This window comes from Sciurus carolinensis, chromosome 14 (assembly GCF_902686445.1).
Source record: "Sciurus carolinensis chromosome 14, mSciCar1.2, whole genome shotgun sequence".
NCBI lineage: Eukaryota > Metazoa > Chordata > Mammalia > Rodentia > Sciuridae > Sciurus > Sciurus carolinensis.
The window spans coordinates 87,903,725-87,930,656 of record NC_062226.1 but is presented as its reverse complement, the minus strand read 5'-3'; the positions used below and the strand labels follow the sequence as shown (position 1 = coordinate 87,930,656).

The following is a 26,932-nucleotide window of genomic DNA, read 5'->3' as shown; positions in this document are numbered from 1 at the left end:
AGGGGTCACTGTGCCACTCTCCCTCCTTTCCTGTGCCCAGGACCCTCTAACATCTACCTGGTGCACCCCTTCCTTTCTACCAGGAGCTGTTGGCACAGGGTGAGATGGACCCATTTGCCCTTCACCTTGGCTCTGAGAAGACAGAGTTTGCCACAATCTCAAAAGGTGAGGAAAAGCAAAATGTCATTGGGTCTTTTCACTTCTGAAGAAATCCAAGACCTCTGAGAACCTTGGAGAATATAACACAACTCAATTTGATTTAGCCTTCCATGATATGTTTCTGAAATCTCTTCCTCATAGGCTGCAGGTACACTTTCGTACCTTGCCACTAGGTGGTGCAAAAGGAACAGTAAAGCCCTGAGTCCTCTCCCTGGGAAGGTGGTTTTCATCAACCCCAGAGTCTCCAACTCAAGAGGGAAAACTCCAGGGTAGTTCTACAAGGTGTTAAGTATATTAATTTGTTTGAAAGGGTACACAAAAGTCACCCATGGTTAAAATTTATCAAGGAGCCACGCCACCCTGAGACCTGGGTTGATTTGGGCGTCCAGGTAGGAGCTTGCACTACAAACACCCTTGGGAGAGTGGACAGCTGGGAATTTTGTGCTATCTAAATTTTGGTTCATGCCTTGAAATATCCTGCTGTGTGTGTGTCCCCTGAAGTCTGTGTGATTGGAACACACATGAGGCCTGGGGTGTCCAAGGGTGTGAGTAGCCCTCCTCACTGCACACCAAGAGACTGGGTTGGGTTGGGAAGAAAACAGTTCCTAACTATGAGTGAAGAATTCTGAACTAGAATTTTCCAGGTAGTCATGAAGGTGTACTTTTAGGCTTCACCTTTCTCTTAGATTTAATCATTCACTTTGAGAATCTACACAGGAATGTGAGCTTCCACTTGTATTTATGCCCAAGGTTTTATAATAATAGAGCCCTGGCATTCCTCAGCCAAGTGTCTACACATCTTACCTGGTCTCCAAGATCACCTCCTACCAGGGCTATTTGCTCTTCCTCCTGACACTGCAGTCACAGCTGGAGTGGATTTCTAAACCTAATGCAGATCTGACACCTCCGTGTTTCACAATGCTGGGCCAAACCAATCTCCTCATCAAGGTTTGTAGACTGTGCTGCCTCTCCAGTCATATCAGGCAGCACTCACTGTCTGCGCCACCAAACTCAAGCTTTGGCCCTGGCCCAGTCAAACTTCTTTCCTGTTTGTTCCTTTGAAGAAACTTTACTTCCTCAGGCCCCAGGCCCTTTGTATCCCCTACTCCCTCTTCTTTCTCCAACCCTTCCTCTGATGGGGTTCTCTCAGGCTTGCTGATCAGCCAGGTAAACAGCTCCCTGAACACCCTCCGCCCCAACTGCATCTCAATTCATTTGTCTATTTAATCCCCTGCAAAGCATATACACTAGGGGGCAGCAATTCTCTCCGTAAAGGACCAGATGGTTCCGCTTGCAGCTCTGACCTGTATGCAAACAAGCCACAGAAATGAGTAAATTCAGAGTTGTGGCAAGGTCCTGATAAACCTTTACTTACAAAAATAGGTGGTGGACGGCCTTTGGATTCTAGGCCACTGTTTGCCAACCCCTGATGTATCTCATACTGTCATTTTCTTATTTGTTCACTGACTAGATCTTTTCCCTTCTATTCTCTGTGTTCACTGTATTCTGTGTTTTCTGGAGAAATCTCCAGTGCTCTGTCCTGGGGAGATCTGGCTGGCATACCACAGACACTGGGTTATCTTTTAAATGCATGTGTACATGGATATTATTAGGTAACTGCATTGCTCTTTTCATCCTGGTGAATCTCTGGGTTCATAGTGTCCTTTTTTCCAGCACCTTTTTCTTCTGGCAATTTAGCTTTCACTTTCTCATCAGAAGAGGTGACTAAATCCCTGCAGGGTGACAGGGAAAACCATCCACAATCTGGGAAACCCATATAAGCACCAAGAGGTGATGTGGCTCCCACATGTGGCAGAACGCAATTAGAACGAATGGAAGGGAGCAGCAGCTCCTAGTAGTGTAAATGCAATTTACTCATGGTGAATTTTTAATTCTGGGCAATTCCCAACATTGTCCTATTTTCCAAACTATTCCTGGGCACTTTTCCACCGTCTAGGCTTAGGCTTAGCAGAAGTAAACTACATTAATATCAGCTTATGGAAAATCTGATTAGAACCACAATCAAAATAAAATAAGCAAAGTCACCAAAACCCTGAAACTATTATTTTAACATCAGATAAGAATGGGACTTTCAGGGACAGAATTAGTAAAAATGGAGGCCAGTGCAAACTAAATGCAGCCCTCTCCCTGCCTGTTGTGTCAGGAATCCCTTCTTTTTCTAGAAGAATTAGGCTGGGGTAAGCAACAGTAGTTTTGAGTACATTTGGAGGGCTGAAAGGGGAGGAGCTGCACAGGATAGAGTAGAAGGGAGAACATCCTTTGTGTTATAAGGTGGCAACTACCAGAGTATAACTGTGGGGGTTTCTAGAAACACCCAAGGATGAGTGTCCTGGTAAGCTAGCTCAATGGGAAACCTGATTTGCAGGATTTGCTGATTTCTAGGGAATAAATGCTCCCACCAGGGATGATTTCAAGACCCTACTGTTATGTCACCAAGTTGGGAAAAGATGCAGACAGACCATTCTCAGGGACAGAACCACACGTTCCAGTACCCATTGCTCCAATTCACTCAATGTTAAAATGGACCAGAGTAAACTACACAGCTCAGCCTGGCCCTATATTCTTCCTTCTCCATAGCCCTGGCCATCCCTCAGATCCCATACCACCCAAAGTTGGGTGGGGGATTTACTTGGGTCTCTTGAATATACTGGCTACAAAGTCTATGAACCCATGGGTCAGCCCTTGCATTGTCTAATGATGGAAATCACCTCTCCTGCTCTCCTGACTTCCTCCGTTGGCAGGTTAAAAAAAAAAAAAGGACCTGTTTATCATTTTCAGAAGTCAAACACAAGAAATGTTCAAAAATACATTCTTAAGCAATGTCAACTGAAGAGAGGTGAAAATATAGGAGGCACTGCTTTTGATAATTGGCCCACATGGAAACCAAATGGAATAGTGACACCCTGGCTTTCCCTGATAATGATTTCTCCCATGAGTGTGTTCTGGATCAATCCGTAGTGACTTACAGAGGGTAGCACCAGCAGAAGGGGTGTCAGAAAGTGTGTGGAGGTACGTTTTTTGTTTTGTTGTTTTGTTTTTGTTTGTTTGTTCATGTTCACAATGAAGGTGGGGAAAGAATGCTATTAGATGCTTTGGAGGATAAGAACCAGAAATATCCTAAAGATAAGACATTCCCACCACCCAAAACATCAATGGCACCCTGGTAAGAGACACTGGAAAATATCAAGGAAAAATGTCATTGACCCAAAAAAATGGTATTCAGCGATCCTAAGTGTGAAATATTCTCTTCCCTTCTGGAACCCCATTGTATCCTGGTTGTGAACAGTCTCTTCCTCCAGGTCACCTAAATTATAACTGCAAATTATATATTGCCTTGGCTTTCTCAGCAGGTATTGCCTGCTTCCACAGCAACCTACCACTGTCCTTCCCCTATAGTCTCCAAAGATGCTGCTTTGACAGCTCAATCATTTCCAACAGTCAAATTCCAGAATCCAGGTGCACCTAAGTGCCAATTAGCTATTTATGTTGGGACTTGCTTCTAAAAATATTCAAACAACAAAGAAAACCGAAATAAGATAGAATGCAATTAGAAATGCTCAGCAGATCACTCCTCCTCTCTGGCTTATCAGGAACTTGAAATCAAGTGATTTGAAGGAAGGTGAAGGCAAACAAGTACAAAAGAACAAGGCTTCTAGAAGTGAACAGAAGCCTGGCCCACCCTTCTGGGAGGTGATCTGTGATCTGCTTCAAGGTAGGGCTGTTGGGTACAAGCTCAGCAAGGAGTCTGGAAAGACTAATTGTGCTCACTGGCAAGGAATCTACACCACAGCAGCCCTGTGCCTGCTGAAAGGGCACTAAAAGCAGAGATTGCTACCTCAAGTCCCAGTTGCAGCTCTGCACTCATCATCATGTTGTTCACCCTCTTTGATGCCAGATTTCCCTCAGGAACATCCTCCACTGTGAATCTTGGGGATACTGTAAAATTACAGTGCTGGCCAAACATACTGAAAGTTAAAAGATGATTGTTATCACAGATGAATCTGCTGGGTCCCTACCACAATTATCACAACTTAATATCCAATCCAAGAGTGCTTTGCAGGGGACCAAACAAAACTGCAAACACATGGCACTTATGTGTGCAGGTGCCATTCTCAGCACATCATTTATAACTAACCCACTCAACCTTCACATTACCATACCAGGAGGAGGCATCACACTCACACTACTGGACAAAAGGAGACAAGAGGCAAAGAGCTGGTAAGCAACTGGCTAGGTCACCCAGCAAGAGCCTGGAAAGGAGGGGACTGGAACCCAGGTTGCTGTACACCTGAGTCTCCACTCTTAGTAGCTATGAGCCTATATTGTGCCTTTCACAGAGAAAAGGCATGGGGTACTTTTCCTTGGTTTCTGAGTGCAAGAAAGATGTCCTTCAATCAGAAGCACTAAAATTAATGTTCTTTGCTTTGATTTTTCCTTTGGAGAAAAATCCAGGATAATGGTAAAATACTAAATTGTGTAATATTCTCCCTCCCAAAGGTCTTTTCAAAATCTAGGTGCCAAAAGCACAATGGCAACAATCAATAGAAGAAACTGGAACCATACAGGAACCCATCTCACACTAAACACAAAATTATAAGCTAGAAAACAGTCAACCTTTCCTGAAATACACGAACGGAGCACGTCACAAGTTTCTTTTACTTATGTTTTAATTACAAAAGTAATCCAAGTATGGTGCAGAAAACAGGTTTAAGGGAGAAAGACCTTATACTCCACCAATCCAATCCAAACCTGGCATTATTTCAATGCCCTCCTTTTATGTCTTTTTTTTTTTTCCCTAAGCATTTTACTCATTTTTTCAGATTTGTCATTGCCATGAACATTTGGGTTTGCAAGCAGCCTGACAATCTATTTTTAAATAAAAGAACAGACCATTCCTAGGAGGAGATGGGCAGCAAAACATAACAGAGTGCTATAAAATGCCTGTCTCTCTCCCAAAGGAAGGTGTCTCCTGTGCTGTATTATTGGAAGTCATAGTTTTTCAGCTGATTTTTGCTTAAAAGATGAGCTGACTGCCCGTTCCCATGGGTACCTGCTCCATAATGAGAGTTTCTGAGATGGTAATCAGCACTCCAGGCCAAGAATGAATGAGGCCACTGCATTTTCCAGACTGCCAGTGTATAAAAAGTACTACCCTCTGTGGGAGCTGAGCAAGGGCCAGCAAACATCTGGGAAGGAACAACACTAATCCTCAGGAACCCCAGCTAGACCAGGGCCTGCAGTGGGGCTGAAATCTTTCTTTGTGGAATTTTGGGCATCTGAGAATACCTGACCACGTGTATTTACATATGTGATGAAAGTGGTAAGCCTGTTCAAAAAACCCCTTCCTGTCTTAGCAAAGTGTGCCTTTTTACCAATGAACCCTAGAGAGACCCAGTAGTGAGTAGTCAACAATCTGTGTTTATCCACTCTGTGGAAAAACCAGCCTACCTTTCTTTTTCCTTTTTTATTTTTTATTTTTTTTTGTGTGTGTGTGTATGTGTGTGTGTGTATACACCAGGGATTTTACCCAGAGGCACTTTACCACTGAGTCACATCCCCAGTCATTTTTACTTTGAGACAGGGCCTCCCAAAGTTGCTGAGCCTTGAACTTGCGATACTCTTGCCTCAGCCTCCTGAGTCACTGGGTTTATAGGAGTGTGGGAGGTACCTGGCATCCATCTTCATTGGTGAACAGGGGGTAACCAATTCAAAACAGTCCTTACATCTGGACAGTCCATCTCTAAACATAAGATTCTACACCCAGACATAGGGTTACCAACTATATAATCCAGTAAAAGCCAGAGGCTGCAAACCAGGACCTGGGCTGTGTTCTATTAGGCTGCTGACACTGCATCAATAAGATAAATTTCAAAATTAGGGAACTTTTTGTTAAAAGTTCATTATTCATCATGACCTGCTCACCCCTGCCTTATTTTGCTTATAAATAAAAGGTTTTCCCTGTTTTTCTAGTCCAAATTGTCACTCACAAAAGGACAGCCCACAATCCAGGAGCAAGAAAACTGCATGAGCTGGCAATGACTTTACTTGTTTCCTGTATGAACAGGTGAGTTAGGCTGGGGAATTTTTTCTAGACTTCTCTCTTTTTTGAATACTGAGAAAAGAGGGTAGATGGAGTCACTCCAGTGGCCTGGGGGTTGACCTAACATCCACCTGGTACCTTTGTGACTCCTCACAGCATCGAAAGCAAAAGGGTGTGAAAATAATGACCCATGACAGTCTCTCTCCACCAGGTCAACTCCAAGTGGTTTTAAATATACATACGCACTTGAGACAGTTGGTTCTTTTCAAATCTAAGTTCTGTGCAAGGAAAGAAACTACTACAATCTACAATCTCCCCCCAATACCATGGGACAACTATGAAAATTCAAATTTGTAGCAGATGTCAAAAGTATGACAGCAAACTTTGCAGCAGGTACTCTTCAAGCTATATGTCAGCAACATTATGGGGTATCCAGAGCAAGTCTTGCACAATACCATTTCAAGAAATCAACTGAATCATCTGTAGAAAGTTCATTTTTTGAAAATTGTCTTTGTGATCATTAGAGGAAACTTGGAGCTATACAGAAATGTTTTTAAAAAATGTTAACTCACAACAGCAAAAACAAAAGATATCACTGTTATTTTCTTTCTATGCATTTTAACATAGTAGGAATTATAATGTGCAAAGAATTTATCTTTTACTTTGAAGCCCAGGAGCTCTCTATGCATTAACTCTTCCAGCCAAGACCTATTCAATTTAAATAACACCAAAGTGAACATTTTGTGCATACAACAGTTTGTTTTCTCAACAGGGTTCCTAGCTTAAATGGTCTGACTATTTTGAAGTCTCTTGCAATTGCTATAAGGTGGGCCGCAAAGGGTACATCTGCATTTATTTTTGTCATGTTTCTGTAAACCTCAGAGCAATGATGTTTGAAAAATAGGAGCATAAGTGATTCCTGGGAACTCAAAACACAAAGGAAAAAAAGCTGTCATCTTTCTCATTTCCCCTCTACTTTTGACACGGGTAGGGGGTGATTAATACAGGGAATAGACCAGACACAGCAGGGAGGAGAGACCAGACACAGCAATTAAAACAGTTAAATTATTTTTGAAGTCCAACTTTAGGAAAAGAAATTGAATGAGGAGTTTATGCATTTATATCGTGCTCTTGCTAAAAACCTATGTCCAAAGCTTCCTTCTGTTCATCATAATAATTAACAAGGGAAAAGTCTGGGAATTTTTAAAGTAAGAACAGGTAGAGAGTTGTGGATGTAGTTCAATGGTTGGGCTCTTGCCTATCATGCGCAAGGCCCTGGGTTTGATCCCCATCACCACAATAAATAGATGATAGATAGATAGATAGATAGATAGATAGATAGAGTGGAATTTCTTATAGATAAACAGAATTTCTCACCTTTCGGAGTCTGGCAAGTAGACCTGCCACATGCTCATGCTGTTCTGACTTAGCAAGATCCTCCGCTGTCTTTCCATCCTGTTGGAGAAAAATTATGTTTGTTTTCTCCGCAAAACAAAGCTGTATGTATCTTCCACACACCCGATCTGTGGGTCTGAGGTAGAAAAGTAACAGGCATCTGCACCAAATCAGGTAAACAAAAAGTATGTCCTAGAGTGTTTCCTTATATGGGGAATCCTTATTTGGTTGCCCAGGAAAAGATAAGACAGAAACAAAGTATGCAGTGGTATCTTGGGATACTACAAGGAGATGTCTCAACCACCATGGGCTTTAATCAATACACATTAGCTGGCTGATTACTCCATCCTGAGCCCCTCTCCAATCAGGAAGATGACCAAGAATGTTATTAGGTGCTAAATTCTAGTTAGTGCAAGCTAATGTCTTATAGTCCTCACACAGACAAACCGCGCACTCATACGATGCCAGCTCCCAGTAATCACTGCGCATTCCAAAGAAAAGGCTTTGTCAAACAATTTTGATTTAAAGATTTTTGGTGAACATACAACAAGGACCTAAGGGCCCACAGCACTATGGTGCTTACTTTTTAATTAGAGACTTCACAGGGCCGAAGTTTCATACTGAATGAATTTACTTGTTTCTATACCATGAATATGCATAAGGGCTAACATTTATTGAGAACCTTCTGGTAAGCCATGCCAGACCCAGTTTTCATTGCTTTGCATGCATGAATCCCTGGCGTCACTCCTGGGAGGTGGGAGCTGTCACTGTGCCCACAACACCAAGAGGGAAATGGTTGCTTAGGGGGATGTTCTGTTGCAGTTTTGGAGATCCTTCAAAATTCAAATGGAAGCAATTTTCAAATAAAGTTCACCTTGTTTTTTCTTTATCAGTATTTATCAATATTACTTAAAGTGTCATCCCTGTACAACCATAGGAATGCCCAAAATCTGTCTACCTGGAAACCTCCCAATTCCTCAACTCAACTTACTCTCTGAGACATACATGGGGTCCCATTAGCCCAGCATTTCTCAATCTCAGCACTGTAACATTTTAGACTAGAAAATTTTCTGTTATCAAGGTTGTCCAGCACCCTGAAGGATGTTTAGTAGCGTCTCTGGCTCTACCCACAAGGTACCAGTAGCATCCCCCAACTCTGATTTTGGTTACCACCAAAAATGTCTCCAGTTTTAAGTGTTCCTGGGGAGCAAAGTTGCGAGGCTGAGGACCCCTGCCTCAGGCTGAGGGTGGAACTCAGATCTCCAGAGGAAGGATGCTTCCCAAGCAGGACTGCCCAGCTCTCTCTGCTTCCTTAAAGTTCTGAAATGTGTCAAGGTCTTTTCTTAAATTTCTAAACTAAGCGGGTAAAGGCCTCCAGTTTGCTCTAGGGTGAATTAGGTGGCTTAGGGGATACGACATTCCCAAAGAGGGGTTCATGCCAAACCATCTGGTTCCTTTACTAATAAGTGAAGGCCTTCACAGAGGTTGGACTCTGAGGAAGAAAAAGAACAGGTCTGAAGGAAGAGAATTGGGTGACTGGGACCTTCAGAAGATGGTCTAAGACTGGTGCTCTGGGGACAAGCAAGGACCAAAGACAGACTTAGCAGGTTTTATTTCTCTTGGCAATGTATTTGGCATAGAAGTCCCATCTGAATAACCATACCCCTCCCTGTTCAAAATAGTAACAGGCGGTCCCCTGCTGTAAGAGGAAGATTCCCACCCTTTCCCCGGCCAAAAAAGCAGGGCACACTCCAGTCCTGCTCACTCCTCCACCTGCCCAGGGATTCTCTGTGCTGTGCTCCCCCAATTCTTCACAGTGCTCCATGCTCTCCACATTCCTCTGCCCACTTCCTGCCACTCCAGGTAATGGCTCCTCCAGGGAGAGGTTTTGACCCCCTCCGCTCCCTTGGAAACCCACTCTTTCCTGTCACCACACTTGTCCCACTCAGAGACTATAGATGAGTTATTGGAATTCTTTGTTCAAGACTCTCATTTTCTAGAAGCTTCTGAGAGGACATACCTCTCATTGCTATTATAATTCTGTTAGTCGTGCCTTGGAGAGTATATGCTGAGTGTTTGTAGAATGAGTAAATGAGACACTGAGTGACATTTCATTAGCAGAATACCCAGGAACCAGTGGAAGGAGTACTAGAAGCTGAGGATGAGCTTTTGGGTGGGATTAATAATGGAGCATCAGACCCTGGTCCATGCACAGCAGGGTAGTGTAGATTTTATCATGTGTGGTTTGCAATGGGTTAGGAGGTACCCTTAGAAGAGGACCAATCCCATGCAGAGTATTTATAGTAACTTGTCCTGCAGAAAAAGCACAACTCAGAGTCAACAATGCACACAACAGATTCACTACTTTGCGAAAAAGAAATGACATTGTAATAACATGAATGCAGTCAGGGAGGCAATATCCTACAGAGGTCAGCAAACATTTCCTATAAAAGACCACATCATACATGTTTTAGGATCTGTGGGCCATAGGGTCTCTGTTGCAACTCCTCATCCCTAATATTGTACCATGTATAATCAGAGACAAAACTTAAATGAATGGGAATGGCAGTGGTTCAATGAAACATGTTAACAAAAACAGGTAGGGCTGGATTTGGCCCTGTAGATCATGGTTTGCCAACCCTTTGATGAATTTCAAGAAATGAAGCTCTACTTCCATCCTCAGGGGTCTGATATGGGCTACCATATTAAAATAACACTTGATCTTGGAGAATTACTTTATGTCAGCAATGCTTTAATCCGTGAGTTTCAGGATTCTCCCATGTAAGAGACAGTCAACCTACTGCTGGGCCATCAACAACTCAAATGATAATATTTCACAGCAGTAAGAAGACATCATCTTATTATCTTAACTATTGTCCCTCTTTGGTATTTCATGAAATGTAAATCAAAGGATTTTCTTCTGCTAAGAGGTACTAGGTCTGAACTGGGGAGTGAAAAATGAGAAGAACTAAGTCATATTTAAAACTATTTTGGAGACCTGGCAGCAGAGGTGAGCTCGTTAAGTGGTAGAGAACAGCTCCTTGCCTCATGGCAGTCTGGCCTCATGGAGAAAATACTACAACCCTGTCCTTTAGGAGGGCCCTTTTTTCCTCTAGCTCCTCCTAAAGGAACAGGGGCATCCAGTGCCCTGGGGTAGAGAATGAGCATTTAGAAAAGGGAAACATCTAATCAAAATTACAGCAGCACTGTTGTGTAACAGGGAAAACAAAAGACCAGTGAGAACCAGTGGGAATTTCTGGCAGAGTGGGGCCTGTTGAAATGAGAATAGGATGAAACATTAACCAGATATTAAACTGAGTTTGTGTGGGCAAATGTTTATGTAACTGCAGCGGAGGAGTTAAAGCTTAATAGCAGCTTGTCTGCTCTAGAATGCAGTTGCCAAGCAATACCTTTCCCCTCACACCCTTGAGGCAGAAGTTTCCAACAGCTCTCTCCTGCTAAAAGCCGGAGTACTCACCGAGGTCAACGCCTCCACGTTGGCTCCCATCAGGCAGAGGTACCTGACCACATCCAGGATCCCGTTGTTGGCTGCAAGGTGCAAAGGAGTTCGCCCATACTGGGAAGAGAAAAAAATAACAAAAAGAAACCTCAAGGTTGTTGCTCATGAGACCCTTTGGTTCATATTTTGTAACTGTTGAGGAAAATGCCTAGGGAGTATATTCTAGGAGACCACATTAGGTAGGGGAATCTGGGGCCTACCAGAAGGCAAGAGGAGGCAGGCCAGCCAGGCAGAACATCTTCAAGTACTTTACTGTTTAAAGAGTAATTTCAGAGGAATCCAAGGTGGTGGACTAGAGGGAGGCTGCGTTCCTTGTCACTCCGTAACTCCAGTTTTTGTTTTTTGTTTTTTGGTTTTTTTTTATTGTAAACAAATGGGATACATGTTGTTTCTCTGTCTGTACATGGCGTAAAGGCATACCATTTGTGTAATCATAAATTTACATAGGGTAATGTTGTTTGATTCATTCTGCCATTTTTTCCCTTCCCCCCGCCACCCTTCCCCTCCATCTATACAGTCCTTCCTTCCTCCATTCCTGCCCCCCTCCCTAAACCCAACTCCAACCCCAACACTAACCCTTCCCACCCCCCATTATGTGTCATCATCCACTTATTAGCGATATCATTCTTCCTTTGGTTTTTTGAGATTGGCTTATCTCACTTAGCATGATATTCTCCAGTTTCAAGCAGAGGATATCTGTTTCTTTGTGAGGCAGTTTTTGCTACTTATCAATTCCCTGGTGTTTACCTCATTTGTCTGCTGTATGACCTGCAGTCTGCCAGCATATTGACGCCTTTTTTGAGTGCAGATTGCTCACTGTCAGGCACCTATCATCCACCATTTGCCTGCCTCTCGCCTTTCCATTGCCTGCCTTACACCTATCCATCACCCAACGCACGAGGTTCACCTCCCAATCGTCCGACAACAGTCAGCAAACTGATCACCAACCGCCAGTGGAGCACCAGCTGCCTGCTGTTGCCTGGAAGTTCACTGTTACAGTACCTGCAGGTTTGATTACACGTGGCTGCCACCATTTTGAGACAACAGCCAGGCCCCGTAGGACCCCTGGTGGGACTGACTGAGCCCCGCCTCTGATCACTCCTTACCTCTAGGGCCCTCACATCGACTGACTGCTCCCAGCCACCAGGACCCCCAGACCAACTGACTGCAACCTATCACCAGGACCCCAGAGCTGAAATCAATGAAATTGAAACAAAAGAAACAATTCAAAAAATTGACAAAACAAAAAGTTGGTTCTTTGAGAAAGTAAACAAAATAGACAAACCCTTAGCCACACGTTGGAGAGAGAAAACTCAAATTACTAAAATTCATGATGAAAAAGGAAATATCACAACAGGCACCAATGAGATACAGAACATAATTAGAAGCTACTTTGAAAATCTGTATTCCAACAAAATAAAATCTCCCGAAGACATTGACAAATTTCTAGAGACATATGCTCCTCCCAAACTGAACCAGGAGGACATACACAATTTAAACAGATCAATATCAAGTAATGAAATAGATGAAGCCATTAAAAACCTACCATCCAAGAAAAGCCCAGGACCAGATGGATTCTCAGCCAAGTTCTACAAGACCTTCAAAGAAGATCTCATTCCAATACTTCTCAAAGTATTCCAGGAAATAGAAAAAGAGGGTAACCTACCAAACTCATTCTATGAAGCTAATATCACCCGCATACCCAAACCAGGAAAAGACACATCAAGGAAAGAAAATTTTAGACCAATATCCTTGATGAATATAGATGCGAAGATCCTTAACAAAATATTGGCAAACCGTATCTGAAAACATATTAAGAAAATTGTGCACCACGATCAAGTGGGGTTCATCCCTGGAATGCAAGGATGGTTTAACATCCGTAAATCAATAAACGTAATCCATCATGTCAATAGACTTAAGGATAAGAATCATATGGTTATTTCAACTGACGCAGAAAAAGCGTTTGACAAAATACGACACCCCTTCATGCTCAAAACACTAGAAAAAATAGGGATAGTAGGAACATACCTGAACATTGTGAAGGCTATTTATGCTAAGCCCATGGCCAACATCATTCTTAATGGAGAAAAACTAAAACCATTCCCTTTAAAAACGGGAACAAGACAGGGATGTCCTCTTTCTCCACTTCTATTCAACATTGTCCTCAAAACTCTAGCCAGAGCAATTAGGCAGACTAAAGAAATTAAAGGGATACGAATAGGAAAAGAGGAACTTAAGCTGTCACTGTTTGCTGATGACATGATTCTATATTTAGAGGATCCAAAAACCTCCTCCAGAAAACTTCTAGACCTCATCAATGAATTCAGTCAAATAGCAGGCTATAAAATCAACACGCATAAATCTAAAGCATTTTTATATGCAAGCGATGAAACAGCTGAAAGGGAAATGAGGAAAACAACTCCATTTGTAATAGCCTCAAAAAAATAAAACACTTGCGAATCAATCTAACCAAAGAGGTAAAAGATCTCTACAATGAAAAGTACAAAACTTTGAAGAAAGAAATTGAGGAAGACCTTAGAAGATGGAAAGATCTCCCATGTTCTTGGATAGGCAGAATTAATATTGTCAAAATGGCCATACTACCAAAAGTGCTATACAGATTCAATGCAATTCCAATTAAAATCCCAATGACGCACCTTACAGAAATAGAGCAAGCAATCATGAAATTCATCTGGAAGAATAAGAAACCCAGAATAGCTAAAACAATCTTTAGCAGGAAGAGTGAAGCAGGGGGTATCGCAATGCCAGAACTTCAACTATACTGCAAAGCAATAGTAACAAAAACGGCATAGTATTGGCACCAAAATACACAGGTAGATCAATGGTACAGAATAGAGGACACGGACCCAAACCCGAATAAATACAATTTTCTCATACTAGAAAAAGGTGCCAAAAATATGCAATGGAGGAAAGACAGCCCATTCAACAAATGGTGCTGGGAAAACTGGAAATCCATATGCAACAGAATGAAACTAAACCCCTATCTCTCACCCTGCACAAAAATCAACTCACAATGGCTCAAGGACCTCGAAATCAGATCAGAGACCTTGCATCTTATAGAAGAAAAAGTAGGTTCAAATCTTCACCTTGTTGGCTTAGGATCAGACTTCCTTAACAGGACTCCCATAGCACAAGAAATAAAAGCAAGAATCAACAACTGGGATAGATTCAAACTAAATAGCTTTCTCTCAGCAAAGGAAACTATCAGCAATGAGAAGAGAGGGCCTACAGAGTGGGAGAATATCTTTGCCACTCATACTTCAGATAGAGCACTAATTTCCAGAATATATAAAGAACTCAAAAAACTGTACAACAAGAATAAAAATAACCCAATCAACAAACGGGCTAAGGATATGAACAGACACTTCACAGAAGAAGATCTACAAGCAAACAACAAAAATGAAAAAATATTCGCCATCTTTAGTAATAAGAGAAATGCAAATCAAAACTACACTAAGATTCCATCTCACCCCAATTAGAATGGTGATTATCAAGAATACAAGCAACAATAGGTGTTGTCGAGGGTGTGGGGAAAAAGGTACACTCATACATTGCTGGTGGGGTTGCAAATTAGTGCAGTCACTCTGGAAAGCAGTGTGGAGATTCCTTAGAAAACTTGGAATGGAACCACCATTTGACCCAGCTATCCCACTCCTTGGCCTATACCCAAAGGACTTAAAATCAGCATACTACAGAGATACAGCCACATCAATGTTCATAGCTGCCTAATTCATAATAGCCAGACTGTGGAACCAATGTGAGCCAATCTCAAAAATCCAAAAGGCAAATGATCTTACTGATAAGCGGATGATGACACATAATGAGGGGTGGGAGAGGGGCAAGAATGAAGGAAGGAGGGACTGTATAGAGGGAAAAGAGGAGTGGGAGGGGTGGGGGGAAGAAAAAATTAACAGAATGAATCAAACATCATTACACTATGTAAATATATGATTACGCAAATGGTACGCTGTTACTCCATGTACAATCAGAAACAACATGTATCCCATTTGTTTACAATAAAAAAAAAAAAGAAAGAAAAGAGTAACTTCAAAATACAACTTCAAAGGATAAAAGAGCAGGAAACTAAAGTTTCCTGTTGTGCTGGCAGGGTGCGAGAACCCCAAAGTCCCAGCAATAGCTGCATCATAGTTCTAATTTAAACACAGCAAGGGAAGAGGAGATGGAAGGACAGCGATTGAAGACAATCTACTGAGGTGAAATATGGAGGGCATGCCCACTGTTGATATGCTTGTGGTTCCCATACTGCGTGCCAAAGGACCTCAGGGCAGAACAGTGAATTCACAGGGGTGCTGAGGAATATTCTAGGTTTCTGCTGGAGCTACCAGGTTCAGATACCAAGTGAACTACTAGCTTGAGGTACTTAAGAGTCTTGACATTAGTCAAGCTTTCCTTTCAATGCCATCATACCTTTGCAAGAGGTTGATGGTTGCTAGGATAATAAACATGTATCCTGAGAAAATCATTATGGAGCAGGGAACGAGGCGGGTGGTACCAACAGGCACAAACATCCTTTGACTAATTGTGGCTATGTAAGAATAAAATAAAAGTATTTTCTTTCAATTTATGTTTTATTTTTCTCAATGTCTGCCAAATTTTGGGGGCTAAACTACTTAATTAATAGAACTGTGTGGCATTTCTTTTGCCCTTGGGGAAGGGGGAATAAAAATTACTGGGATGCTAAGGATGCTGTGATCTGATGAAGTTTGGGAATCTCTGTTTTATGCTGTTTATTTACATCTCAATTTTTGTTAGCAAGTCAAAACGTGTTCATTTAAAATATCCAAACAATATGAAAGGATATACGGTAGAAAATTCTCAGCCCTACTCCATCTTTCCTCCCCAAGTTCCCCTGCTCAGAACTCTCCCTACTGAACATTTCCTTCCAAATTCTTACATATGAATCTTTAGTAGGAGATAAACAATTTAAAAGCCAAGACGTGATCATACTCTACATTCGGTTGTCACTTGCTGTATTCAACTAACAATAGATTGTAGATGCTTTTTTGTATCTGTAACTAAAATCTAATATAGGCTTTTTGAATATCTAAATAATACTCAGTGCAGGATTATGTCATGATTCATTTAGCCAGCCTGCAGAAGACGGACACTTCAGGGAGTTCTAACTCCTTGCTGCTATAAATGACGCTGCAATATGTGCACACATTTTTCTTTTGTTTACTATCATCTCTAAAGTGATTTAGAAAGCAGATATTAAGTTTTCAAATATCCTGGAGTTAGTGTGAGAAAGAAAACAGAAGGTTTTGAAGATAGGGATGAAATATAAGGAAGATGTATTTTTGGTTACAAAATATATATAATTTTATAGAAAAGACACAATGAAGAGAAATATAATAATGAGAAAATGACAGTGACAGTTCTGAAGCCCCCAATTTTAGATGGAATAAAACTTGAACTTCTTAGCACTATATTGCGGGCCTTTTGCTATCTGGACCCAATGTCTCTTTCTAGCATAAGATTGTTCCTTTCCCCCATTGCCTCCTCTCTAAATAGCCACACTGTGTCCCCTATTGTCATGTCACCTACAGTCACCAACACATACACATGATTTCCTCTGTCTGAAATCAGCTTTCCTGACCTATTCACCTGTCAAAGCCCTAGCCATTTTAAGTTACCACCTTTGTAAAACTTTCTGATTTCTTTAGTGTTCACAGTGTTATTTCTGGGTTTCCACAGCACCTTAAGAACCCTGTCCCAGCAATGAAGACAAAGTGAGGGACTGCTACTTTTGAATGCATAAAAGCAGTTAGGGGACAGAATCATCCACGCTGATATCCACAGTCTCTTGAGTGCTAGCACTGCACTAACCAAGAAGTGTATTAATTAACCAACACTTGATGGTCATGGTATTCTCACACTCCCAGCTCTGTGAATATGTGCATCTGTTTGTCTGTGCAACCTGTTTTCTCTGCATCAAAGTGTATCTGTCTGTCTGTGCATGCAACCTGCTTTCTATGTCATTGCTTATAAGAAAGCCAACCCAGAAAGACACAAATAGTAAGGATAACACACCCCTGACAATGCACTCTGCGGGGTCCCTTCCTTCTCTCATGTGTGATCTCCAACATGGTCGTGTTAAACAGTTACTGTCCTGACCTTCATATGAGAATAATGAAAACTGAATTAATGTCTTTCACTGTAGTAAGCATCATAGATAGTGACAAGGTCCTGTCACATGCTGGTGACAGGTAGAATTTATCTGTGGGGGAATATAATCTAGCGAGAAGGAGGTAAGACAACATCACCCTGAAGAAAGAATGACAGTCTGCTTGAGGAATGTGGATGCTACCATTCCATATCCACGCTGACAGTGCCCTACTTGAATGAACCTATGTAAAAGTGGATTAGATGTGCTTTAGTGAAGAAATAATGCATTCCCTTTATTTTCCTGCACACCTTCCAAGTTTCTCTAGAGTCTCCATTATCTTTCTTAAAAAAAAAGGGGGGGGGGGTGAGAAAAAATAAATAGAAAAATAAGAGTACTAAGGTTCAGATATAGTTTTGTCTCTCAAAGTTTCATGTGATGGAGTTCTGCTCTCCCCTGTTAAGTATTGAGAAGCAGTGGGAACTTTCAGGGATAGGGTCTAGTGAGAGGTGGTTAGGTCACTGAGGATCTACCCTCAGAAGGGATTAATGCCTGTGACTGGGTAGAGAGTTATGTCTCAAAGGACTGGACTGGTTACAGTAATGGGTTGTTATAAAGCAGTCAGCTCCTCTCTTGCCTCCCTCTGCCATGTGACCTCTCTCTCTCTCACTCCTGCCCCATGATGACATCCACCATATTATGATCTGGCCAGAAGACCCTCACCAGAGGCAAGTCAGATAGGTCCTCTGATCTTGGACATCAGGGTCCAAAACTGTGAAATAAATAAACCTCTTTTCTACATAAAGTACTCAGTCTCAGATATTTTATTACAGTAACAGAAAGAGATCTAAGATAAAGGATGACATCAACCCTACTGAAGGTGTGAGACCCACAAAGCCATGGTATGCTAAGGATCTGAGCATTGAAGTCCACCTACAGTCTGTCTGCAGTGTACCATAATGTAAAGCTGTGGATAACCAGCACATTTCTGCTCCAAATAGATTCTGCAAAAGGGTCTGAATTTTGCCACTGATTCCAAGAGGCTAAAAATAGAGAATTAATTAATGATTTTCACTCTAGTTGAGCTCAATTCAATGGCAAAATCATCTATCAAATGCCTCTGTGTACCACTGCTTTGCCATATATGGTAAAACTGCAAATTCATGTAAACATTTATTGTTCATTACCATAGCCACTTACAATATTAAAAATGTAGAGACATCTCCAAATGCTCCAGGATTTTTGTTTCTTTTATGCTGGGGATCAAACTCAGGGTATCCTGCATGCTAGTCATGCTCTACCACTGAGCTACACTCCCAGATGTTGTGCACACAGTAGGCTCACTATGTGTATAAGGGCCAAATCTAAAGGTAGTCTAATAAATACATCATTTTCCTTGAAGCTGCTTTTGAGTCACTTAAGCCTAAAAGGAAAGCCAGGGTCTTGACACTACTTGATATTACATTCAGCTTTCCTGGTAAGCCACTTACATAACTGACTTAGCAATGACTAGAATGGAATAAACCAAGAAATCAACCAGCAGCAAATAGCTGAAACCTAGGATATTGCCTTTCCACATTCCCAGAATGTGAAGATTACCAACTTCGATTTCTATTACAATTACTCATATAACATGCAGGAGGAACGATTTTCCTGTAGAAATATAATTTTCCAGTTGTTTCATATATTAATCCTTTTACCTTAACAAATCATAACAAAACTCTGTTGGCATTATATATGCCATTTAAAAACAAACATTTCCTCCAATTAAAAAATCAATTCCACATGAACTTTGTTTTTAACATAATCATAAGAGAACAGGGCTTGCCTTTTATATGGTTCTAGTGCTAAAATGACATGAATATCCACATGTTCTATCTTACTTGGTAATGAAAGTCAAGATGGGATTCAGGAGAAAGGGAGGGCAGCAACCCACCTCTAGAAATCAGCATATGAGATTTTTTAATGAATATGATGGACACAATTTATTATTTTCATCTCTTTATTATTGATGAGATGTAAAATCACCTCAGTCTTCCCAAATTTATTTAGCACAAAGAAAGGTGGTAGGAAATTTTGACCATAAAACTCTAAGTGGAGAAAGATCAGAAGAGAAGGTCCTAGGAACCTTCATCAAATCATATTATCAGGCATTTCCTGAAGGCTTAATGTCCCTGAAAAGATGCTCTTTTTTGTACCATATTCTCTGATTCCTCTACAGGAGCCTGTGATACACATGCACACACATACAAACACACACACACACATACTCCAGATGACTACTAGTCAAGGCAGGAAGTATTCATTAATGCAACAGCTTTCTGCTATTCTAGATTATCCAAACGTCACAGGTAAAACAGCTTAAAATGAAACTGTCTTAGAAAAAAATAACAAGAGACATTTACTTTGAATAACGAAGAGTACAAACAGAAACTTGGCCTACACCCTAAAGCAAGAGGATGAATGGACACAGTTGGAATGTAGGGCTCTGCTCCTTACACTTACCTTATTTGAGAGGTCCAAATTACAATTTGCTTCACAGAGGGCCACCACGATAGGCACATTGCCATCTTTGCAGGCCACATGGAGCGGGGTGTTGCCATGTCTGTCTTGAAAATCCACAGAACACCCCTGGCTGATGAGAGTCTTGATGACCTCCATCTGGCAGCGTCGTACAGCAAGATGAAGGGCAATGTGTCCATCCTGGAACAGACGGTGAAAGCTTTCACTCAGGAGGCTGACCCTGGGGTCCACCTTCTCAGCCAGCACTGGGTGGGGCTCAACTTGCAATAGGATCACTACTACAAAGCCTAACAGAGGAATTTAAAAGTCATAAGTTCAGCTGTGGAAGGGTGGGAGAGGCTTTTCTGCATCATCATCACAACCTAAGCACCACCAGCCTGATTAATTTAGGTTTGTGCAGTTCAGTTAGATAAAAAGAACCTATTCTTTGTCTCTGCATTTACCAGACATAAGCAATTGTTGGTACTCCAAAGGCCTGTCTAATCAAAGTATTTGCAAAACACTTTCAAAAACATTTACCCAGCAATACTTACTAACTTCCTAAGTAGAGAGTTTATTATTTTATTTTACACTGTGGGAAACTGAGAAAGCAATGAGAAGTCATTTGCTCAAGAGTTTTCATATGTATGAGCAGATACAAAGTGTTTACCCTCCACATTCAATGAAACCCAGCCCGGGAATTCATTCTACCTGCTAGAGAATCCCTGGTGAATGGATGTGCTGAGTTTCAGGAGTTGGTTAGGGAGTTAGGAAACATTCCTATTACTCTTCTGTACTACAGTTTCTCCACCATGGTGTTAATGTTGTCTTGGGCTGGATAATTCCATCGTGGGGGCTCCTTTGAGTTGTAAAATGCTTAGCAGCACCATTGTTCCAAGTCCACTATATACCAATTGCAAGCCCCAACCCTAGTTGACACCCAGAATATATCTTCAGATGTTGTCAAAAGTCCCCTAGGGGCAAAGATGCCTCAGCTGAGAACCACTGCTCTGTATCAAGACAATATTTCATGAGTGGAAGCTATTAAATGAACCCCTGCATCCAAAATCCAACTATACCAGTCGCATTTTAAGTACATGTTCATAATGAAAACAAATTATGTTGAATTTGCCTACTTAAAGGGAACACCTGGTCTAGAATTGAAATTGCCAGACAAAAAAGAGTGGTTCATTGTCCTTTTACAAAACAGCTAGTGGTGGAAGTAAATAAACCACCTATTTCTTTGTTTATCTAAAAATTAATAGTGTGTAGCCAGCTTTAGTATTCAATGAGGATTGTCTGGGATTCAGTGATCAACACTGTACTTCATCCAAAGCTAAAAAGTTTAAAGAGACAAAATTGGTTTGACCAATTTATAAATTGTCACAAGCCACAAATGACTATTAGTTATTAAAAATAATCTAGAAAGGTGCACATAACCTTTGGAACAGAGAAAAATAATTTCTTGCATTCAAGAGTTTGTTTTTAAGATGGGAAGTTATACTCCAGGTATGTGTGATATGTCAAAATACACTCTACTGTCATGTATAACTAAAAATAACTAATTTTTAAAAAAAGAGTTTGTTTTCCTAGGGAAACAAATTGAGTCATTTCTCTAGCCCCCCAGATCACTTCTCAGTGAGTACAACACATGCCCCCATGAAGCACCTTGTCAGAGGCATTAAGGTCAGCTCCATGTTCAGCTAGACATTCCACAATGTCATGGTAGCCCCTGGCAGAGGCTGTCAGGAGGGGTGTCTCTCCTTCTCTGTTCTTGATGTTCACGTTACAGCCAGCTTCACAAAGGGCTCTGGCAACAGGGTAATACCCATGCCAGGCAGCACAGTGCAGAGGGGTTTCTTCTTCCTGGCCAAGGAGACAAGGCACAAGGAAGAGGAATGCAATAAAGTCAAAGCAAACATGAAGCATGGTGAAAGCTCCATCTGAATTCAGAAGCAAAGTCAAGTTAAAGAGGTAGAGGGAAAGATCTCACAACTATAGGGACAAAATATTCATCTGAAATAGCAATACGCTGTGAGTCAGTATCATCAAGAAGCAGATTCAATGTTTCTCCTTAGTTAACTTTCTCTCAACATCTGTGTGTTGGATAGATTTGACTTTCTCAGCATAATACTGAAAACTGACTTTCAGCAGCCCACTGGAACCATTGCTTCAGTTTTTCTGAACTACAGGGCTTTTATATGTGTGGATTTATAGAATCTTTCTTATAAAATTGCCATTATTCTCGTTATCTGAAACTATCAATAGGAAAGAGCACTTCTCTGAGCATGAATTTTCTTAATAATCTCCTTGCCTGAATATTTCTGTCATGTATATAACACAAAGACAAGTCAAAATAGCATCACTTTGGCAAGACAGCAATCAAAATAACCATGCTTAAACTAGTCAAGAAAAGGACTGTGAGGTCTGTATCTTCATGATCAACATTATTAGATATATATCTGTCTAGAGCGTCTGTTATAGTATAGTGGTTACAAATGTGAATCCTGAAACCAGACTGTGTGGGTTTGAGCCCTGGTTCTCACTTAGGAGGGCTTGGGCAAGTTATGTGACTTTTCTCTCCTTCAGTTTCACCTATACAGAAAGGATGATAATGGTAGAAGCACCGCCCACCCCCACAGGGTTGTTCAGAGGATTAAATGAAAGAAGAGGTCAGAACCTAACCTGGCATCGATACCTACTACCTGTTAGAGAGTGCTTCTAACGACTGTCTGTGTTCTATAATGGACAACAAGAAAACTAACTTGGATAAAACTAGAGTAGACTCCACTGTCTCATCTGGCTACCTATATATCGATGCAAAAGCCGAATGTAGTGAGCACATCTGCAACCATAACCCACCTTGTCCTGAAAATTGGGATTAGAGCCAAAGCTGCACAGTAACTGAACCACATCAGCATGGCCGTAGCGGGATGCCACATGAAGGGCTGTCTCTCCAGACTGCAAAAGAAAGGGGGCCCATGAGTCGAAGCCACCTCTGTGTACAGGCTATAGGAACTGAATGCAAGGTCCCTCCAAAGCATGTCAGGTCCCTGACCCTCCCCTTGAGTGGTACCCCCTCTCTCAGGTCAGAAGCCCCTTGGGAGACTAGGTCAGGGGCCTAGGAATGGGGCTGCCACTAGGCAGTTAGTGTCAAACCCACACATCAAGTTCATCCTGTTAGAATAAATCCCCCTGTTAACCAACTAAGTGAGAATATACTCTTTATCCATGAATTGCTTAACCTTTTTTATGCATGGATGCTTCTGGCTGTTTGAGTTTCTTAAAAAACACGAAATTCCTTTTTCAGTATTAGATTCCTCATACAGAAATTATTTAAAAATATAGTTCTGTTTATTAATAAGTTTCTTACCTCATTGCCTGTCTGTGCTTAGCAACTTATTTTTTACAGTCTTGGAGACTTTAAAGAATATCACTCTTTGCTCATATGACAACTTTCTGTGAATTACTAACAAGTGCACTTCTTTGAGATATCATACTTGTATCTGCCCACCAAAAATGTCAGAATAAACTAATTAAAAAAAGATAAAACAAGATATTTTATTAACAACTAAACAAAACTACCATCATAAATTTGTGTGTTATGATTTGAATCTTAAATGTCCCCCCAAAGGGTATATGTTAAAATTTGGTCTCTAGACTGTGGTGATATGATGGAACTTTTAGAAGGTGGGGCTTAGTAGAAGGTCACTGGAATCCTGGCCTTGAAGGGGGATACTGGAACCCCAGACCCTTTCTCTCTCTTTCTCTCTCTCTCTCTCTCTCTCACTCCCCTTCCCAAGGACCATAAAAAGAAAATGTTTCTCCCTCATGTACTCTCCACTACTATGTTTTGCCTTGTCACATATTCAAAAGCTATGGAGCTAAGTGACCATGGACTGAAATCTCTGAAACCACAAGCCAAAATAAATCTTTCTTTCCTTTAAGTTGATTGTATCAAGTATTTTGTCACAGTGACAGAAAGCTGACTAATAGTGTTTTTGATGTGAATGTCATCTCTTGTATAGGTGCAGTACACAATCCAAACAACAGTGTGTGGTAGCCTTAACTAAATAACAAATTAGTCTACAATTTATTGTCTAGTAGAATAAGTAATGAAGGAGAAGGTAGGAATCCTAGGTTCAGGCAGGTTCCAATTAGTTCACAGGATTGTTATATGGATTGAACAAAACATGCATTGAAATACCTTGATAAATCAAAAGCCTTAGTAACACCTTTGCCCCCAGAAGTCTTACTTTATATATATTATATCCTTAATCTTCTAGTGCCAGTAATTGTCAGCCACTTCAAAGAGAAAGAGAAAGGTAGAGATTTTCTTAAGAGTATAAGGCAAGTCAGAAAATCAGGACTTGGGTCTCTGTCTGGTTGTCTCCCTACTAGAACTCTGAGTGTCCATGTCATGAGGAAGATAATCTACTGCTTGCACATTCTGACAACAATCTCCCAGATTTCAGCCTAAGGCAGATTTTAATATTAGACCAAGGCACAAGCAAAAAAGAAGAAATTCCACCTCAAGTCATCTGCAGGAGGATCGGGGCCCTGAATCCCCATACTCTGGGTTCTAAAGGATATGGCATGACTGCCCTCAAATGCATTCTTTGATTACTTCCTTCTGTTCTTCCTAAGAAGAGTGGCCTTTACCTTATCTTTAACATCCAAAGGGCATTTGTTCTCATTGAGAAATTTCAAAGTGTCCACATGACCATGCCGAGAGGCCCAGTAGATGGCATTTGATCCACCCTGCATGAAAAACAATGTAAATTCACATTTCTAAAGAGCCAACAGAGTTGAAAACATGCATTCCCCCAGAATCACTGTATTTCCCTTCATATGTGATAACAAATCCCAAAGAAGCCACTTCCAAGAGGAATAAGGCCCCCATTCAATTTTAAAGTGTTGGCAACTGTATCATGGTTACTTAAGACAGTAACATTAGGGGTAGCAGGGTGATGGGCAAAAGGGAATTCTCTGCACTATCTTTACAACATTTTTCCTAAATCTAAAATTATTTCAGAGTAAAAAAACTTGTTTTTCCATTTTTTAAAACTCTTATTTCAACCTTTGGTAAGAATTCCCTATGTAATAAACTCTCTGTATCTGAGTGAGATTTTATATCCAGGACTCTGGGCAGATACCAAAATCCATGGATACTCAAGTTGCTTATATAAAATGGTATAGTAATTTGCATAGAACCTGTGTACATCCTCCCATATACTTTCAATCACTCTAGATTACATATAATAACAAACAGAACACAAATGCCATAGGAAAAGTTTTATACTATATTGTTTAGAGAATAAAAACAAGAAAAAATTTCTAGAACTTTTCTTAACAGATATTTTTGATCCACAGTTGGTTAAATCTGTGAATGCAGCACCCATGGATAATGACTGTATTATAAAGGGCGAAATGTAGTCCATTTACAGTTCTGTTGAAAGTGTATGACATTGATGACAGATCTATGGTAATGATGATTAGCTGTTACTCAACTGTGTCTGCACAATCTATACCCCAAAGTGTAACATTCTTTATTTGGTTGCCTTAATAAACATGCAGGCAGTGTATTTCTAATTAGATTAACAAGAAAATAAATTTTTTTCCAAAAGGGAGATCTAACACTATTGAATAAATTTCATCAGTAAGGAGTGAAATCTGAGGAAGTTACAAAGAAATGCTGATGCTAGCACAGAACAGGAGGAAAATAAATACTGGCCTTTTCCTAACATATATGTGATACTACATAGGGAACTTAAAGCAGTTCAGCTTCCTTTATAGAAAATTGAGAAATGAATTAGGCATACATTTTTTTCTCTATTATCCCTACAATTATGAGACAATTACTAATACTTGAAAAATGAATCCATTTTCAATAAAAGAAAATTATAACCTTATCTTGGACATCAATTCTTGAGCCTCGTTTTATAAGTAACTGTAGTATTTGAATATTCCCACAGCCAGCAGCAATGAGCAATGGAGGTGTCCCATGCTGGAATAGATGAGAAAATATATACATATGATTTTCAGTTTTGGTAGGAAAGGAAAAGCCCTATATTCTATCAGTGTTGTCCTCACACAGCTTCCCAGGCCTCAATATACTAACATAGAGCTATTGTTGCTGAACAAGAAAGGAAGAGGGTCAGGAGGACAAGATGCCCTTCCTCTTTTGGATTCACAATCAAAGGTGACATTGCCATGTGCAGGATGAGAAGATACAAGATTTCATGGGTGCAGATGCAGCAGGGGAATGAAAGAAGATCCTCAATATAAAAAGACTTCACTTGGAACTCATAAAGTGAGTTTTCCCACAGTATATTCCAATTGTAAGAGAGAATGGAGAAGCACTTAGGATCTTTCCAAATTTAACTGGGGTCCACCCCTCCACCATCCAGGCAGAAAAGAATCAGACCTTGTTGGGTTGGTTAACATCGTAGTTGGACAATGACCCCAGCAGGTGCTGCAGGCCTGGAACATTGTCATCATTGATGGCATGGATGATGGCTTTCATTACAAAGGAGTCTTCCTCATCCTGGGAAAGATATGGAGGATGGAGAGTCAGCTTAGAGGTTCATCCAGAGGAAAGTGAGCCTTCTCATTCCCCAATCAATCTACATGGTCATGAAGGAACCTGGGAAGTAACTTTTTGCCCTTTCTATGCTACAAGCTAATATCATCTACTTTTGACTACAGCCTAATGCCACCTGCATTGTAACCCAGGGAGCAAACAGTTTTCAAAGATTCAGATTTCAAACAATGATTAAGATAAATAATAAGTGGATGATGACACATAATGGGGTGTGGGTGGGGTTAGTGTTAGGGTTAGAGTTAGGCTTAGAGAGGGGGGCAAGAATGGAGGAAGGAAGGACTGTTTAGAGGGAAAAGAGGGGTGGGAGGGGTGGGGGGAAGGGAAAAAATAACAGAATGAATCAAACAACATTACCCTATGTAAATTTATGATTACACAAATGGTATGCCTTTACACCATGTACAAACAGAGAAACAAAATGTATCCCATTTATTTTCAATAAAAAAATTAAAAAGATAAATAACCTGTTGTGTTTATCTTGAGGAATCTGTCAAAACAGAGTCCCAGAAAGTATCATACAGACCTAAGGGTATAATACAAACTCTC

General features: G+C 40.8%; 1 protein-coding gene across 6 annotated transcripts in view; it reads right to left on the bottom strand.

Moving 5' to 3' along the window:
- Dapk1 (death associated protein kinase 1) overlaps positions 1 to 26,932 on the bottom strand; it is a 200,739-nt gene that overhangs the window by 36,481 nt on the left and 137,326 nt on the right. For all 6 annotated transcript variants that reach the window (XM_047524293.1, XM_047524289.1, XM_047524294.1 and 3 more), the window contains 8 exons: positions 26,210 to 26,329; positions 25,691 to 25,789; positions 24,445 to 24,543; positions 22,645 to 22,743; positions 21,451 to 21,648; positions 19,786 to 19,983; positions 11,094 to 11,192; positions 7,598 to 7,675 (listed from right to left, as the gene is read on the bottom strand). In XM_047524293.1, coding sequence (XP_047380249.1) covers positions 7,598 to 7,675; positions 11,094 to 11,192; positions 19,786 to 19,983; positions 21,451 to 21,648; positions 22,645 to 22,743; positions 24,445 to 24,543; positions 25,691 to 25,789; positions 26,210 to 26,329 — 990 coding nt within the window. The remainder of the gene's footprint in view (positions 1 to 7,597; positions 7,676 to 11,093; positions 11,193 to 19,785; positions 19,984 to 21,450; positions 21,649 to 22,644; positions 22,744 to 24,444; positions 24,544 to 25,690; positions 25,790 to 26,209; positions 26,330 to 26,932) is intronic.